The 15,943-nt window shown below is 38.0% G+C and overlaps 1 protein-coding gene across 1 annotated transcript in view; it reads left to right on the plus strand.

Annotated features, from left to right (window-relative positions):
• The window catches only part of itga2.2 (integrin, alpha 2 (CD49B, alpha 2 subunit of VLA-2 receptor), tandem duplicate 2), a 47,511-nt gene that overhangs the window by 26,387 nt on the left and 5,181 nt on the right, over positions 1-15,943 (plus strand). Inside the window, exons 16-27 of the mRNA XM_034312574.2 lie at positions 1,094-1,257; positions 2,580-2,839; positions 2,932-3,014; positions 7,192-7,330; positions 7,485-7,577; positions 11,131-11,207; positions 11,294-11,377; positions 11,535-11,637; positions 12,393-12,503; positions 13,725-13,835; positions 14,187-14,300; positions 14,975-15,064. Of these exons, the coding sequence (XP_034168465.2) occupies positions 1,094-1,257; positions 2,580-2,839; positions 2,932-3,014; positions 7,192-7,330; positions 7,485-7,577; positions 11,131-11,207; positions 11,294-11,377; positions 11,535-11,637; positions 12,393-12,503; positions 13,725-13,835; positions 14,187-14,300; positions 14,975-15,064 (1,429 nt within the window). The remainder of the gene's footprint in view (positions 1-1,093; positions 1,258-2,579; positions 2,840-2,931; positions 3,015-7,191; positions 7,331-7,484; positions 7,578-11,130; positions 11,208-11,293; positions 11,378-11,534; positions 11,638-12,392; positions 12,504-13,724; positions 13,836-14,186; positions 14,301-14,974; positions 15,065-15,943) is intronic.

Consider the following 15,943-nt stretch of genomic DNA (forward strand, 5'->3'; position numbering starts at 1 on the left):
TTGTGGTCAAAATGGTTTTTTTTTGACATTTCACTGCATTGTCTCACATTTTGCACATTCTCATGACGTATCTCAAAGATCGTCACTTTGTTATTTTTCCCCTCTGGTCTCACTACAGATTCAATCACCTTTTATTTATTAAGTAAGGAATAAAACACTTTGGGACATGCTATTATTTTAAAATAATTAACTTCAGGGTGGTAATAGTAACTCCCTACAGAGTAACTAAGAAAAATGTATAAACATGAGACCATGTTGATATATTTATTTAAATTTTAGTTTCAGCACCAGCAGCACCAGTATTTGGTCTCTTTAATATATTTATTTAAATTTTAGTTTCAGCACCAGCAGCACCAGTATTTGGTCTCTTTAATATAATTATTTAAATTTTAGTTTCAGCACCAGCAGCACCAGTATTTGGTCTCACGAACTGACTCCCATGTCAGGAAACTTACTGAATTTTACAAAGCACTGACCTCAACACTCCTTCAATAAAAGTTAAACAAACAAATTCCTATAGAAAACTTATAACCATGTAAACAATTATTAAATAACAGCTTGTTTTTAATCTGTTTATTATCAGGTTTAGATTATGTGTAATCTCCCTCTGTTATTATGTTATTATATTATGATGAAGTAGCCTATTAGGAGCGCATTTATATAAACCTTTTGTCTATGTTGCAGTTGTAAATATACAGATCCGTGCTGCTGTAGAAAATTAATCACCTCATGATTTAATAATTAAATTCGGGTGTGACGTCATAGTGCACGCCCATGTATGCTGCTTAAAATTCGAGCGCCCCAGTCCAAAACACCTTCGCACTTTCCTGGAATGTGATGTAGTTAAATCAGGGCAGCACAGCTGTATTAGTTTAACTGTACTACAGCTCCATATGCGCCTGAACATTTTCACCACTGTGTTAAAATTCCTGAATCCAAAGATAGTCTGTGTGACTAATCAACATGAGTTCAGCCAAATTTCTACCCATAATTCACCTCGCTTTAGACACTCATCAGGGTGGAGAAGTTTTGGACTTGCCTGATTCTGACTCTGTAGGTGTGGTTCACGTGGTTCTGTGGCGTGTGGTTTCAGGTCCAGGGGAGTGGCGGTGGTGACGGCCCGGGTCACGTTCACACCGGACCGGATCAGCGTCCTGAGTAAATCGTGTAGCCTCAATGGACGGATGGTGTCCTGTTTTAAAGCTAAAGTCTGCTTCAGCGCAGAGTTCAAACCGTCAAACCCCGTCGGACCTGCAGGTACATCGCTAAGATTTCTGTCTTTAATTTCATATAGAACACTTTGCTTCACTTTTATCTCACACAAATATTAAAATATTTGTTCCTATGTTCCTATGTACACTTCTATGAACACACAAGGTAATGATCAGTGTAAATGCAAGCAGTGTTGAATTCTGATTGGTCAGAAGGTGTTGATTAATTAACTGTAACCGCAGTTAAAAAATGATCGTTTCTATAGTAACAGTTCAGACTTGTACAGTGGTCGCTCCACATAAACAGATTACATAGCAGTGTAAGTTTTCTTAAAGTATCGAGACGTTTATTTAACATTTATGGAAGGAGTCTCTAGTGTCAGCGCTTTGCAGCAGTCAGAGGTAAAGCCGGAACTTTAGGTTCCGCGACATCTTCAGGACAGAGGAGTTTACACTTTGCGGTTTCTCGATAGACGCTGGTGAGGGAACGACTGTTTATAGCTGCTATAATGTAAGCGAGAACAGGAACTTGTTTCAAGGACATGAAGTGTAACTATAAACTGACAAAAAGTGCAGTGTGTCATTTTTTGGGTAGTTGTAATTGTAATCATTGGTAAATTGCTCTGGTATAAGAGATCAAAACACTTTTATGGACCTGGTGTTATAGGAAAATAATCTACTATCTAAACACTGATCAAGACTTATTAATTCTCCGATTAACTACACTGCAGAAGTGATGTCTTAGCAAGTTAAAATATCTTGAATATGGGCAAATTTATCTATTATTTCTTCATGTAAAGTTATTATAAATGAAATACAAGATTATTCAGAGTTTTTTCAATGCTTATACACATTTCAAGCTTTACATTTTCTTATTCTACTGGCAGATCATTTTGCTTCCTTCTACAAATAAACACCTAAAATTAGAAATAAAAAATCTGCCTATAGAACAAGACTATTTCAAGATTGAAATGAGTGCAAAACGTTGAGAATTAGGTTTAAATTATTATTTATTTGGTTTGTTTTTAATCTTATAATAGGAAATACTAGATGAACTTGTCTGTGTTAAAGATATTTTCACTTAGTAAGTTTTTTTACTTGCAGTGTAACCATAATAAAATGTGATATTGGTGAGTTTAGCTAAAGTTGGCAATGCATTTAAATGCCTTCTATTGATATGTTTATTAAATAAATAAATGTGAGCAAGAAGCAGATTGATTCTGATTCAGAACAGATAAATAGATAAATAGTACAGATAATGAAACAGAATTGATAAAGAGAATAGATAGGAGAATCACATTTTCACAGTGATGGCGAATAAACACAAGAAATCTGTTTGAGATTATAAAATATAATCCTGATTTTCAGAGATTAAGTACAACATGACGCTGGACGCTGACCTGCAGTCGTCTCGAGTCAGCTCCAGAGGTCACTTCGGGAACTCGGAGCGAGTGGTCCAGCAGGACATCGGCGTGTCCACGGCCGAGACGTGTGAGGAACATCAGGTGTACGTTCAGGACACTCCTGACCTCGTCAACTCCATCGCCGTCCGCGTCGACATCAGACTCCAGCAGCCGGACTCCAGCCCCGTGCTGGATGCCTTCAGTCCCACCGCATGGGAGTTTTTTGTGAGCACCACATCCAGCCTTGTTGTGTGTTTGTTAATTTTGTAGTTTTTTCATGGACTTTTAATGACAGTCTTTTTTTTTTTTCGATTCAGATCCCATTTTCTAAAGACTGTGGTGTTGATGAAGTGTGCTACAGTGACTTGGTGTTGAGCGTCGAGAGAGAACCACCGACTAGGTAAGACTAGGTTTTAAATATATACACCGATCAGCCATGACATCAAAACCACTGACAGGTGAAGTGAATAATGTTGATTATCTCATTACAATGGCACCTGTCAAGGGGTGGGATATATTATGGAGCTGCCACAGACCTGTCACAGTGCCCATGCTGACCCTGTCCACCACCGAAAGCATCTACAGTACAATGGGCACGTGAGCATCAGAACTGGACCATGGAGCAGTGGAAGAAGGAGGCCTGGTCTGATGAATCACATTTTCTTTTACATCATGTGGACGGCTGGGTGCGTGTGTGTTGCTTACCTGGGGAAGAGATGGCACCAGGATGCACTATGCGAAGAAGGCAAGCTGGCGGAGGCAGTGTGATGCTCTGGGCAATGTTCTGCTGGGAAACCTTGGGTTCTGACATTCATGTGGATGTTACTTTGACGTAGCACCTACCTAAACATTGTTGCAGACCAAGTACACCCTTTCATTGCAACAGTATTCTCTAATGGCACTGGCCTCTTTCAGCAGGATAATGCGCCCTGCTACACTGCAAAAACTGTTCAGGAACGATTTGAGGAACATGACAAAGAGTTCAGGGTATTGACCTGGCCTCCAAATTCCCCAGATTTCAGTCTGATCGAGCGTCTATGGGATGTGCTGGACAAACACGTCTCCACCTCGCGACTTAAAGGATCCGCTGCCAGATACCACAGCACACCTTCAGAGGTCTGGTAGAGTCCGTGGGAATGGTGGACCTACACAGTATTAGGCAGGTGGTTTTAATGTAAGGGCTGATCTGTGTGTGTGTGTATATATATATATATATATATATATATATATATATATATATATATGTATATATATATATATATATATATATATATATATATATATATATATATATATATATATATGTATATATATACAGTATATCATGTCTAATAATTATAATCTATGGAGCCCCTGAAGGGTTGTAATGTTTCTTTAGGTAATTATCATATGTGCACCATTTATCACGTAAATTTGTCCTTTTTGCAAGATTTTTTTTTAAGAAAAGAAGAAAGTAAGTACATATCGAAAAAAATCTTGTGAAAACAAATTTTCACATGTGCACACAATAATTATTTTTTTTTCAATCAGCTTTTGATTTATTTGTGATTTGTGAAATCTTTTTTCAGGTACACTGGCTCTCGTATACAAATACCTTTTAAGCATTTAGCTAACTCCTTACCCAAACACACACACACATTTTTCCAATTCTGTTGTTCCTTTTTTTTTGTTTCTGGCATGAAAAAAAAATGCTGGAGTTCTGGAGGCATGAAACACAGAATAAATCGCTAAAAGTTATTTTAATATATGTATATCGCTTATTTTGAGTGCCCTGGATGGAAAAGACTAGACTTTGGTTGAGAAATTGTATTTAAAAAGGGTTTAAAATTCTCTAAAGTTTTCCACGGCTGTTATTAATTTTACACAACGTTTCTATAAACATCAGCATCTTATTACAGATTGATTAACTCTTAAACTGAAGGAAGCGCAGGTCCGTTCTTTAAAAGGTGTAATGGTTCCCTGTACCAGTACTGGTCCTAGTACCAGCACTGTGACAGTGTGAAATAATTATTATAGTGTAATCCTGGTCCAAAAGGTCAAAGGTCATACAGTGTAATGAGCCCAAAACTCTAAAACTGTCTCTCTGCGTCTGCGCTTCAGTCTATGACTTCACTCACCCCTTCATGTCCTGTTCTGCATTCGTCTCTGGAAGTGTTTAACTCCTTATTATTTTGTTTTTTTTGTTCTGATGAGGATGTTAAGTTCATTTACTAACACACTACACACCAACGCTTCCCAGAAAAGCTGCCTGTAAAATGTCAGATGCCGTTTAAGCGCTTTCGCAAATGGTTTGTCCGTTTCTGTCTCCATGGTGCAGACCAAAACTGTGTCTTTGTTCTCAATAGCCATGTCTGCCCCTCATAAACACTTGCAAGATGGTAATTAAACCCATGTGTGACTATATCAACTGCACTCAACTCCAAAATTATTGGCACCCTTCATGAAAATCAGCAAAAACAAAAGTGGTATTTTGAGGTGTGGATCATGTGTAATGTTTAATGGAGTATTTAAAAACGTAATTTTTCTTAAGTAGCGTAATATTGCTGCTAAACACTGCTTGTAAAATTATTGGCACCCCCACGTCTAGCACCTGGTGAAGCCTGTAATTTCTGAGATTAGAGACACTTTTCCAGCTCCATTACGTTCTCCATTAGATTCACGCATGTTATTGCTGCCTTTGACTAAAAATCCTAACTCGGACCTCTGACTAGGAAAAAACAAACAAAACAACAGGAAAAAAAAACAAAATCTTGTCCAAAAAAGTCGAGAACGTCTTCTCAACCCCTAGTTCAACACGTCACGTCAAATCAGCATCTCACAGCATCAACAATAAACAAAGTAGGACGTCTTTATTTTTAAATGACTTATACTGTATATACAAGTACTTGCTTTAAATCAACATACAGACATGTTCGCTTGTTAAATCTATAACACTAACACAGCTTTTGCAAAAAAAACTGAACCAAGCATGGAAGCATCCATTTTTATTCCCCACTTGAAATCTTAATTAACTTAACTTAATTAACTTAACTAAATTCCAGCTTCCCACTTCTGAGGATTTTACACCACAGAAGTTCAGCAGGGTTTAAAGACTGAAAGTCTGAAATAGTCATCGCAAAACACTAAGTTTGTGTTCAGCGATCATTTTTGTGTTGATCTGGATGTATGTTATCTTGTTTATCCATCTCCAGCCTGAAGTCTTAACCTCCTGGTAGATGCAACCTGGGTTTTAAGCTGTAATATTATGGTACTTAGTGGAATTCAGAATTCAGAGCCCCTGGACCATCAGTGCTAAACCGGCCCCTCAGCCTCACTGTGGGTTTGACGGCTTTGTCTTTTATCACAATAATAATAATGTTTTAAACATTTAAAATTATAATAAGAAGAATCCATTTCATTTATATTACGCCTTTCTAACACTCAACGTTGTTGTATAAAGGAAATATTAATACTTTTATTTAGATGAAGTGTTAAATACACAGGTACACTGCGGAAAATTATAGTAAAGATCTCTTGAATAAATGAAAGGTTATCTAATATTTCTCATTACGAGATTATTATATAATAAATATAAGACCATTAAGCCTATTTCTAGACAAATTTACTTATACTTGCATATTTACAAACTTAAAATTGTCATTCTATTGGCAAATACTGTAACATTGCTTGAAATAAGTAAAATGATCTGACAACAGAATAAAACAATTTTAAGCTTGAAATGAGTAACAAATACCTAGAAATAGATTTAAATGTCTTATATTTGTTTTAGAACAATCTAATAAAAAGAAATAATAGTTGAATTAGTCGAATATGAATGTTCTTAGGCATGATGTGATCACTGTGACACACACCCTTGAGTGACTTATTGTTTTTATAACACAGTGACAGAAACAATGTGATAAAATCCATTGTTCAATTGTTCAATAAATAATTAATTTTATTATCAGTAATAATATTCACAATAAACTATCTTTCCTCTATACAATGTAGTCTGTTAAAAGTAAGCTTTGGTTGCTAAGCAACATCACAGGTAATGATTGGGGTACTCTTAGGACAGAACAATGGCTGCAGTGTAATGGATTTTTTGGTTTAAAATCTGGCACATTAATCAGAATTCAATTATTATGATGTGTCTTTGAACGCTGCTCAGCCAATCAGATTTAAGAACAGATGCTATCCGTTGTATAATAGATTTATAGAACAGATTCTGTCTGTTTTATAATAGATAGGGAACCACATTGTTCTACACAGAACCTTTACAGAGCAACCGAAACGAGCGTGTAAGTGTTCTTACTTTGAATCATTGCGTGTTTGGTTTTTGCAATCCCCTCTTTTTTCTCTCCCTTTCTTTTGTTGGTGCCAATAATTTTGAAGTTGAGTCTAAGACTAACAGACTTTTTTGGACACACCCATTTCAAGTGAGAACTTGAGAATGATGGAGTTGTGTTGCAGACTTTATGGCGTGATGCCTGAATAATAAAGTCCAGCTGCAGGGCTTCACACTGTCACACTGTGTCTGTTAAATCTGTTGTTATGGATCTTCTAGTTAATAAATTCTCATTTCTGTCCCTTTGTAGCTCCTCACTGCTGGTGAGTCATAAGAACAGAAGGCTGTCGCTGACCGTGACGGTGATGAACAGGAAGGAGAATGCGTACAACACCAGAGTGATCGCACGCTACTCCAGCAACCTGTTCTACTCCTCCGTTACGCCGTCTGTACGTCTGACCCATTCAACATCCGTGTTTTAGTGTAGGATTAATCTGAGCTAACCTCCTGCTCTCACCAGGCTATAACAATTACTGCTGGAGTTTATTTCCCAAACATCTTTTTCTGCTTAAATGTTCTGTGTTTTGTTTTGTTTTTTCCCAGAGCGATGGTACCGAGGTCAAATGCACCTCCATTAAGGATACCGAAACAGTCACGTGCCAAGTGGGATATCCAGCACTCAGGACTGACCAGTCGGTGAGACGTCCTGACTCACTAAACACACACGTGTAAATAATAATGACATGTGTATGAGGCATTTAGGAGGCACTTTCTTATTTGCAATTCCCTTGAGTTATAAAAAAGACACAAGAATCCAAGCAGAAGGGACTGAAGGAAGCAAAAAAATTAAAACCTTTAAAAATAGATGCATAATTCAATATTTCTTTGTACATGGTTTTTTTATTATTATTGTTTATAATAGTACTTTTATTAATAGTACTATTATTAATTTAAAGATTCAGAAAAAGAGGTAGCTTCTGTAATTCCACTAGGGAGCAACATAGAGTAATAAACTCAGGGCCATTATCTCAAGTTAAGTCGAGTTAAGTGGGTTTTTATTGTCATTATTCTATATAGCTAGTAAACATTGTTTTCCACTTACAGTCATTTCCCAGGACCACGGTGCAACATATAGCAATACAGTACCACAGTACACAGAAGCACGTAAAGTACAGATACACAACAATGTGAGACGAGTTCAAAATATACAATAAATGGGATGGTGATATATATATATATATATATATATATATATATATATATATATATATATGTGTGTGTGTGTGTGTGTGTGTGTGTGTGTGTGTGAACCAGTGCAAATAATTTTCTGTAAACTGTTGACTATGAAGAGAACTGAAGCAGCAATATCGAGTGTCCCAGAGCAGCAGCATTATAAAGTGCAGGTCTCTGTTTTGGGAATGGCTTGATTAGTCCAGGGGAGCGCTGGAAGGCAGCAGGGTGTTGAGTATTCCGACCGCTTCAGGGATGAAGCTGTTGCGATGTCTGTTGGTGGTAGCATGGATGCTGCGGTGAAGAGTCCGTGAGAGGGGTGTGAGGGGTCGTCCAGAATGCTGGTGGCCTTACGCACACAGCAATTGTGGTAAGAAGTGTCAATATGGGTAGAGAGACCACAATGATCTTCTCAGCTGTCCTCACAGTCCACCGTAGGATGTTGCGCTCTGAGACCAAACACTGAGCCAGCAGGTCAGGATGCTCTCTATTGTCCTTCTGTAGAGGGGGGAGGGGGTTGTTTGACTCTCTTGAACCTCCGCAGGCAGTAGAGATGCTGCTGTGCTTTCTTGGCCATGCAGGAGGTGTTGAGAGTTTAGGAGAGATGTGCACACACAGATGTCACATCTCAGGGAGTTTTTCCTCGCCACCGTCGCCTCTGGCTTGCTCATTAGGGATAAATTCACATATTTACAATATATTTTTTGTGAATCCATTTATTTCTGTAAAGCTGCTTTGTGACAATGTCCATTGTTAAACGCGCTATACAAATAAAATTGAATTGAATTGAATGTGGAATTGTTCGTTAGCAAGATAAAAATGTGACGCTGTAACCATGTCTCTTTCCAGAGTAACTAATTTAGGGCTTTTGTGGCAACGGGGGTGAATATTTATACACAGTGTACAAACTAAAGCATCCCCTGTCTACGATGTTTGTCAGTAAATATTCTAAATCCAACAACACACACTGGTATTGTCAAGTTTTAAACACAGATATTTATTTATTTTAATTTTTTTTATTGTTGTGGCTGTCACTTTAAAATACAAAAGTCCTATAACACCACTGCCTTCATGTGCGCCTTGGTGGCTCTGTGGTAACAGCCTTGCCTTTGCCCTCAAAGATTGCTGGTTCAAATCCAGCTTGTGTCCATCACTCAGTGTGCTGAGTGATATGTGAGAGGTGGTGTGGTGGTCATGGGAAAAGAGTGACTGAGGAAAATGGTGCTTGAAGGCCCCAGAAAAAGTGTGGGTGATAGTTTTGCATATATAGGTAACCAGAAAAACTAAGTCAACACTCTCTGTTCATGCTCCATAACCCCCTTTGCTCACCTGCCCAGGCCCTGGGGGGGCAGCTGCCCGGATATTACCCCCCCTTCCTCTCACATCACGCCCTCCAGCACCTTCCACTTGTCCTGCCATCACTTCCGCATCATATCCTGGAGACCTGGCTGGGGTTTGAACCAGCAACCTCTCAACCCAGAGGCTGGGCTCATCCAATTGAGCCACAGGATCTCATGCTAACAGTATCTTTTATAGACCTTTTCACTTTTGTACAGTTAATCCTGGCCTGAAGCTTAAGCAAAAGCACAGACTTGAACCAAGGACACCAAACACCAGGAACTGTGATGCTAACCACTGCACCACTGTGGAAGTAATGGTGGGAGTGCTTATTGGACCTTTGGCTCAATAAATGGCCCAACAGTGTGAGTTTTGAATTGACAGTGAAACGTTTAGTGGAAGAGGAGATGATTAAGATTCAACGTTCATCAATTTCCCATCATCTCTCTCAGTAACAGGAGGTGGAGTGATGAGAGCATGAACACACTGCTGGAGGGTTTGGTGCGCTGTACCTGTGTGCCTTCTGGGAACTGTTTAAAATGGTTGCCTTTGTACACGTGTTTGGCTTCTCACATTTTTTGTTGAAATATTTCAAAGCCAAGCATAAAGAGACAGACCTATTTATAGGTCTTTGGTTAATTAGTAGTACTAGTTATTTTATACACAGTATATATATAGATCCAGAAACCCCTATCCAGGGCTTGACCCAACAACCTCTACCTACTAAAACCACAACACTAACCACTGCACCACAAGTGGAGGGTATGTAATATTATGCTTACCAATGTTTGGTCTAGACATAAGTAGCTGATTTGAGCACTCAGCATATAATTAGCTAACTCATCTTAGCTTTCAGTAGCACTCAGTTATCATCCTTCCCACTTTATCTATTTTGTTCAAAACTTTTGTTTATATTACTTTGCTAGATAGCAGTTATGTAAAGGAGTCAACATTACAACGTTACAACATTACAGTAGATTCCAGGAAGAAACCATTCTGAGTAAATTATGTTCAGATGGAATCTGACAGAATAATTCTTTTAAATCCTTGTAAAAAAAAAATACATGAATTGACTTTAGAAGCCAGAGCAATAAAAATAATTTTTAAAGAAATTGTAGGACATGTAATACCTCCACATTTAGGCTTTGTAAACCGTGACACTTCACAGCACCATAGTCTATGAGGACATTGTCCAGACTCACCCTGAAGGCTCCAGTCCACGTTCCACTCAGACCTTCAGCACTCATACCCCTGAGACCTAACTAGGGTTTGAAGCAGCACCTCCCTGATCCTGTGCAAAAGTTCATGCAATTAAGCTACAGCATCTAACATATAGAGAACATTTTTGTGTTCTTAGTCTCAAATTGCGACACTGACACAAACAAAAATGGCTTTAATCCAAATAAGGTCTAATAATCCATTTTATTTGTATTTGTTTACTTGCACTTGAGCCAATGTAACTAATATAGCTAGCTAATGCACTTCACTTAAAAACTTCATGTTGGCTTCACAAAGCCAGTTAAAAGGCTGAAATGCAAAATAGTGTGTTCTTGTTGAATTAATTTAAAACAGTTATAACAGTGTTGAAAAAATTAAGTAAACAAAAAAAAATTCATAATGCATACTAAAGGTCTTCATAGTGATTGATAATAATAATGAGTATTGCATCACTTTGTTTCAGGTAACATTCGAGATTAATTTTGACTTTAATTTGGCACAATTACAAAAGGAAGTCAAAGTGGTTTTCGAAGCCCAGAGGTAAGAAATAAAACATATTGTCCAGACCATGAAATGATGACAGAAATGATTAACCTTGCCGCTGATATTGTTCGTGTTGTTTGCAGTGACAGTGCAGAGGAAACTCCAGCGGATAACGGCGAGACGGTGATGATCCCCGTCCAGTACATGACAGAGATCATCCTCAGCAGGTCTGATTATAAACACACTGAGACACTGCTGAATTACAAACCTCAGCGGCAAAATAGAAAACTCCAAAACTTCGTCCACTTTCAGACAAAGTCAACTGAAAAGTAATGGTTTATTGAAAATTATTGAAAATTGGAATCATGTCTGACCTTTTAACAGAGAAGCCAACTTGAATGTTTACTTGCTTGACGAAAAGGATGAAATTACAAACCCGATAAAGACCTACAGTGACATCGGCCCAGAGTTCAAGTTCACTCTCAAGGTCAGTGTTTTTTTTTTTTTTTTGCTATTTTGCCAAAATTTTCCCTCCTAAAGATTTGCCTAATTCATAATCAGGCTGAGAGTAAACTGTGCAGAAGTTAATGAATTAGTTAACAAGAAGCCGCAAAGTATAAACTCAGATCTCAGACAGCTTAAAGTTACAGCTTTACCTCTGACTGTTACCAAGCACTGACACTGGAGACTCCTTCCATACATGTTGCATAAACATCTCCTTACAGAAAACAGATTAGCTTATGTAGCACATCCACCAGACAAGTCTCTACAAGCAGTAGTTACTATAGAAACGATCATATAAATATATGGTATAAAGGAAAACAATCAGCTTCAGGGTTGTAACAGTAACGCCGCTTAATCGCACTAGCTTGTCGCTGATTATTTTCCTGAAACTGTATGACCCTGAGTGTTTAATTGTTTACAAAAAGCATGTTTTTATACTGTTCTGTTGTTGTATTTAAACCAAAGATGAATAATTAACATCATATACAGACTTTGCAGTATTGTGCATTCATATTAGCCCGCATTATCCTTTTACCTAGTGTTATTTTATAAGGAGTATTTGAACTGACTGTTCACCAGTGAAGCTTGTTAGCCTCCTGGATATTTCAGCTAAAACAGATTAAGATGTCCTTTTCCATTTTTCTGTAATGAGATGTTTGGACTCTACAGGTGTTAATACAGGTATACTGGTTTATCCCTCCACGATTTGATATTGTGGTGTATTGTTCTCCGCTGTAGGTTTCCGGAGCAGTTTTTCCAGTCAGTCTTGTTTACCTCAGAGTGTCGCTGCCCATCAGTATGAAATCAGGGAATCAGCTGCTGTATATAACCTCAGTCGAGGGCACACCGGTGAGAACATGTTCATCAAGGTCATTTCGTATCGTCTAGTCGCAGTCAGTCAGAGTTTTGTTACACTCTTGAAGAAGCTGCATTACCTCATATCATGTTGTATTTACCTGTATCTACCTTGAGAATGTGCCAGCTACGACAAAGCTCGGCATAAACACACATAAATAACTCACTGATTTATTGCTGTGGTCATTAATTAAACAGTTTATAACAGTAAAGATTGCATTAACATTAACTTTACCTGTCCAGAAGAAATGGAGCTAATTCAGTGTCGAACTTCGTCCTCTTCAGCATCTTCATATTGGGGAGAAGAAAAAAAAACAGCTCCCAGATTTACTGTTTTTATTTCTTCATTGCACTTTTGCATTTTTGCTAATTATCTGCTACAGTTTAGCACTGAATTCCACCATGTTTGTTTGGGGCGTGTCTATAACATGACTGACAGGAGAGGCTATTTTCAGCCATATGAAATCGTATTGTTTAAAGTTTTTTACTAGTAAGAACTAGGGCTGCGTCGATGCCATTTTTTTCCAGACCAAGTACCGTTGATACCAACATTGAAACTGAGATGAGTAACCGACTTAGTATCAATCAATCAGTCAATCAGAGGCATCATGGAATATTTTATTTCTCTCTGTTTAAGTCAGTTTCTGTTGTGTGCTGTTATGAAGTCCTGGTGCTGAGTTTTATATTTAAATTGTTTATGGTGTTTAAACGGTGTGTTTAATAGAGAGTAGTGAGCACGGCCGACCTGAGAGCGTAGAGCAATTTCAGCGAGCGTGGTTATTATCGTGCTTAGTGCTCGCTGAACTGAAATGCTCTCACATGCGACAGTTTCTCTGCACACTCGTCACTGCTCCACGCTCATCAGTACCTTTATGTGCACAATCCACAGCACACTGCGTTCATTTTTATTGATCACACTCGCTGACACTGCTCTGCGCGCTCAGAGTTGTCCGTCATCACACTCTCTATTAAACACGCTGTTTAAACACCATAAAGCCGCTTTATCACCTGTACTGCAGGAGGATGCCGTAGTATTTTCTCTTGGTTTCAGTTTGCTTTGTTTGCTTTAACATTTTAATGAGTAAATAAGCGCAGTGTCAGACTGATCAGACTGGTTATACATGAAGGTCATTACATTTATAAACTGATTATCTGAAGTTGTAGCTGTTGATGTGTGTGTGTGTGTGTGTGTGTGTGTGTGTGTGTGTGAGACAGCGGAGTGATGTTCAGTGTGAAACCCAAGCGTTGATTGACCCGTTTAACATCGGAGAGACAGAATACACAGCCAAATTCACCAAGGAGAGCTTCAGAGGAACCAGTCACCTGGTCAGTGTGTGTGTGTGTGTGTGTGTGTGTGTGTGTAATCTCTTTTTCTGTACACTATAACATTATCAGAATGCATAGAAACTAAATTGGCTCTCCAAAATCATTTTGATTACACGTGCAGCTTTTTTGACATTAAATTCTTTCTTATTTTATCTCAGACCAAAATTTACATTTTTAAAAAAGGCAATGATTTTATTTTGTAAAAGTATTTACTATATAATACACATAAATATTCCAATCATGTTTAATCCACTTTAGATAAAAAAATGTACTATTTAAATTGTGTATGAAAACCCTACAGTGTTGATGTTATTTCCCACGTCCGTATTTTTCCTCGTGTGTTCTCTACAGAACTGCGGCTCGGCCGTGTGTAAGCAGCTGACGTGTGTGCTGAAAGACCTGGGCGTGAAAACGGAGTACTACATCGGCGTGTCCACGAGGATTTGGAACGGAACGTTCTCTCAGGTTTACTGACCGCCGTCCTCTCTTCACCAATCTGAACGACAGCAGGGTTGCCAGATTGGATTGTCTGTTTTCAATGTTTTTATTCAATTTACTCCTGAGGGAGAGCTCTGATTCAGTGCAGTGAACTAAAAATCTGAGAAAAAAGAGATTAAAATGATACATAAATAAACACATTAATAATTTTAAAAAATAGTAATAATAATAATAACAATAATATATCAATAAAATCATTAGCTGAATGCTTTAGTAATAATTTCAGGACTTCTTTATATAGTTTACTTTATTATTAACACTATATAATTAAACATTTGATATTTGTAAAATTAATTAAAATGGACCAATATCTATAGTTTTTGACAAATAAAATTTTTATAGATTTTTCTAATAATTAAAACACTGGTGCACAATAACTAAACAAGATTTTCCAAGCTTGGTTTTGTTTTGTTTTTAAATCAAGAGGTTTGGAAATATCTGTTGTTTGAGGTCAACACAGACATTATATACTGTGGCAAAAGATCAATAAGAGATTTTTCTGGATTAATATAGTCACGTTTCGACAATTAATCAATAGGTCAGAATAATATATTAGTGTTGTGAAACCACAGTGTGACAGCTGTATAGCCACGTTTCACTCATTTCTCTCTCTCTCTCTCTCTCTCTCTCTCTCTCTCCAGGCTGATTTCCAGTCGGTCGTATTAGACGTGAACGCTCAGATCGAGACGTCTCAGCCTGATCTACTCGTTATCGCCCACAAACAAGTGACGGTACTGAATACTTTATGTCTGATTTAGCTAACATTTAACAAGTGTATAGCTAACATCAGTTAAATATATTTATTGGTGATGCACTGAAATCTCTGCTACTGAAAATTTTCAGCCAAGAGACAAAAAAAAAAGAATAAATAGGCTGACAACAAAGCATCAAATCTAACATTTTACATTTTACATATATGATTTTAATGGTAATGATCATTAGAAGATGATTAAAAATGCTGCTCATCTATGGTTTTCAGCACAGACACACTGAAACAGTGTGAGCAGTCGGCCATTTTGTGTGGAACTGGAACATAGACAAGTGATTTGTAAAAGGACTGTATGGAAAATGTACTGTTTTTTATCGTTCACTGCGGGGTTACTGTTGTCTTCTGGCTGGCATCGTAGAAGATCAGGGGTTTTCCCAGGCCTCCACACTAATATATTAATGGAAATTGTGTTGTCACGGCTTGGCTTGAGATTCAGGGTTTTTTTTTTTTTTAAACACTTGCATGTTTTTCTGGACAAGGGTACATTTGATGAAGTGTGAAAGCTGATCCCTGGTCCTCTTGAAAACGGTGGTCTGGGGCTGGGGTCAGCCGAACCCTGGAAGCTCTCCGCTCTCAGTGCTGTGTTCAGTTCTGAGTGACGTGATTAGTCTAACTTGTCATGTTACTCCCCAATTCTAGTTTCGCGATTGCAGGGAAAGGGTTGTTATAATCAGCAGAGGAGACAGAACACTTTACTGAGATCTACAAACTGTCTTTCACAGGACTGGAGCTCTGTAATGAGCTCAGCTTTGTGAGAACATGGTGAAAAACCGCACGTCTCATGCCGGCATGCACGGCTAAAAATCTTCTTGTATTAAAACTCCTCCTAGTTTGCAGGGAT

The sequence above is a fragment of the Pangasianodon hypophthalmus genome, chromosome 17 (genome assembly GCF_027358585.1).
Source record: "Pangasianodon hypophthalmus isolate fPanHyp1 chromosome 17, fPanHyp1.pri, whole genome shotgun sequence".
Classification (NCBI taxonomy): Eukaryota; Metazoa; Chordata; class Actinopteri; order Siluriformes; family Pangasiidae; genus Pangasianodon; species Pangasianodon hypophthalmus.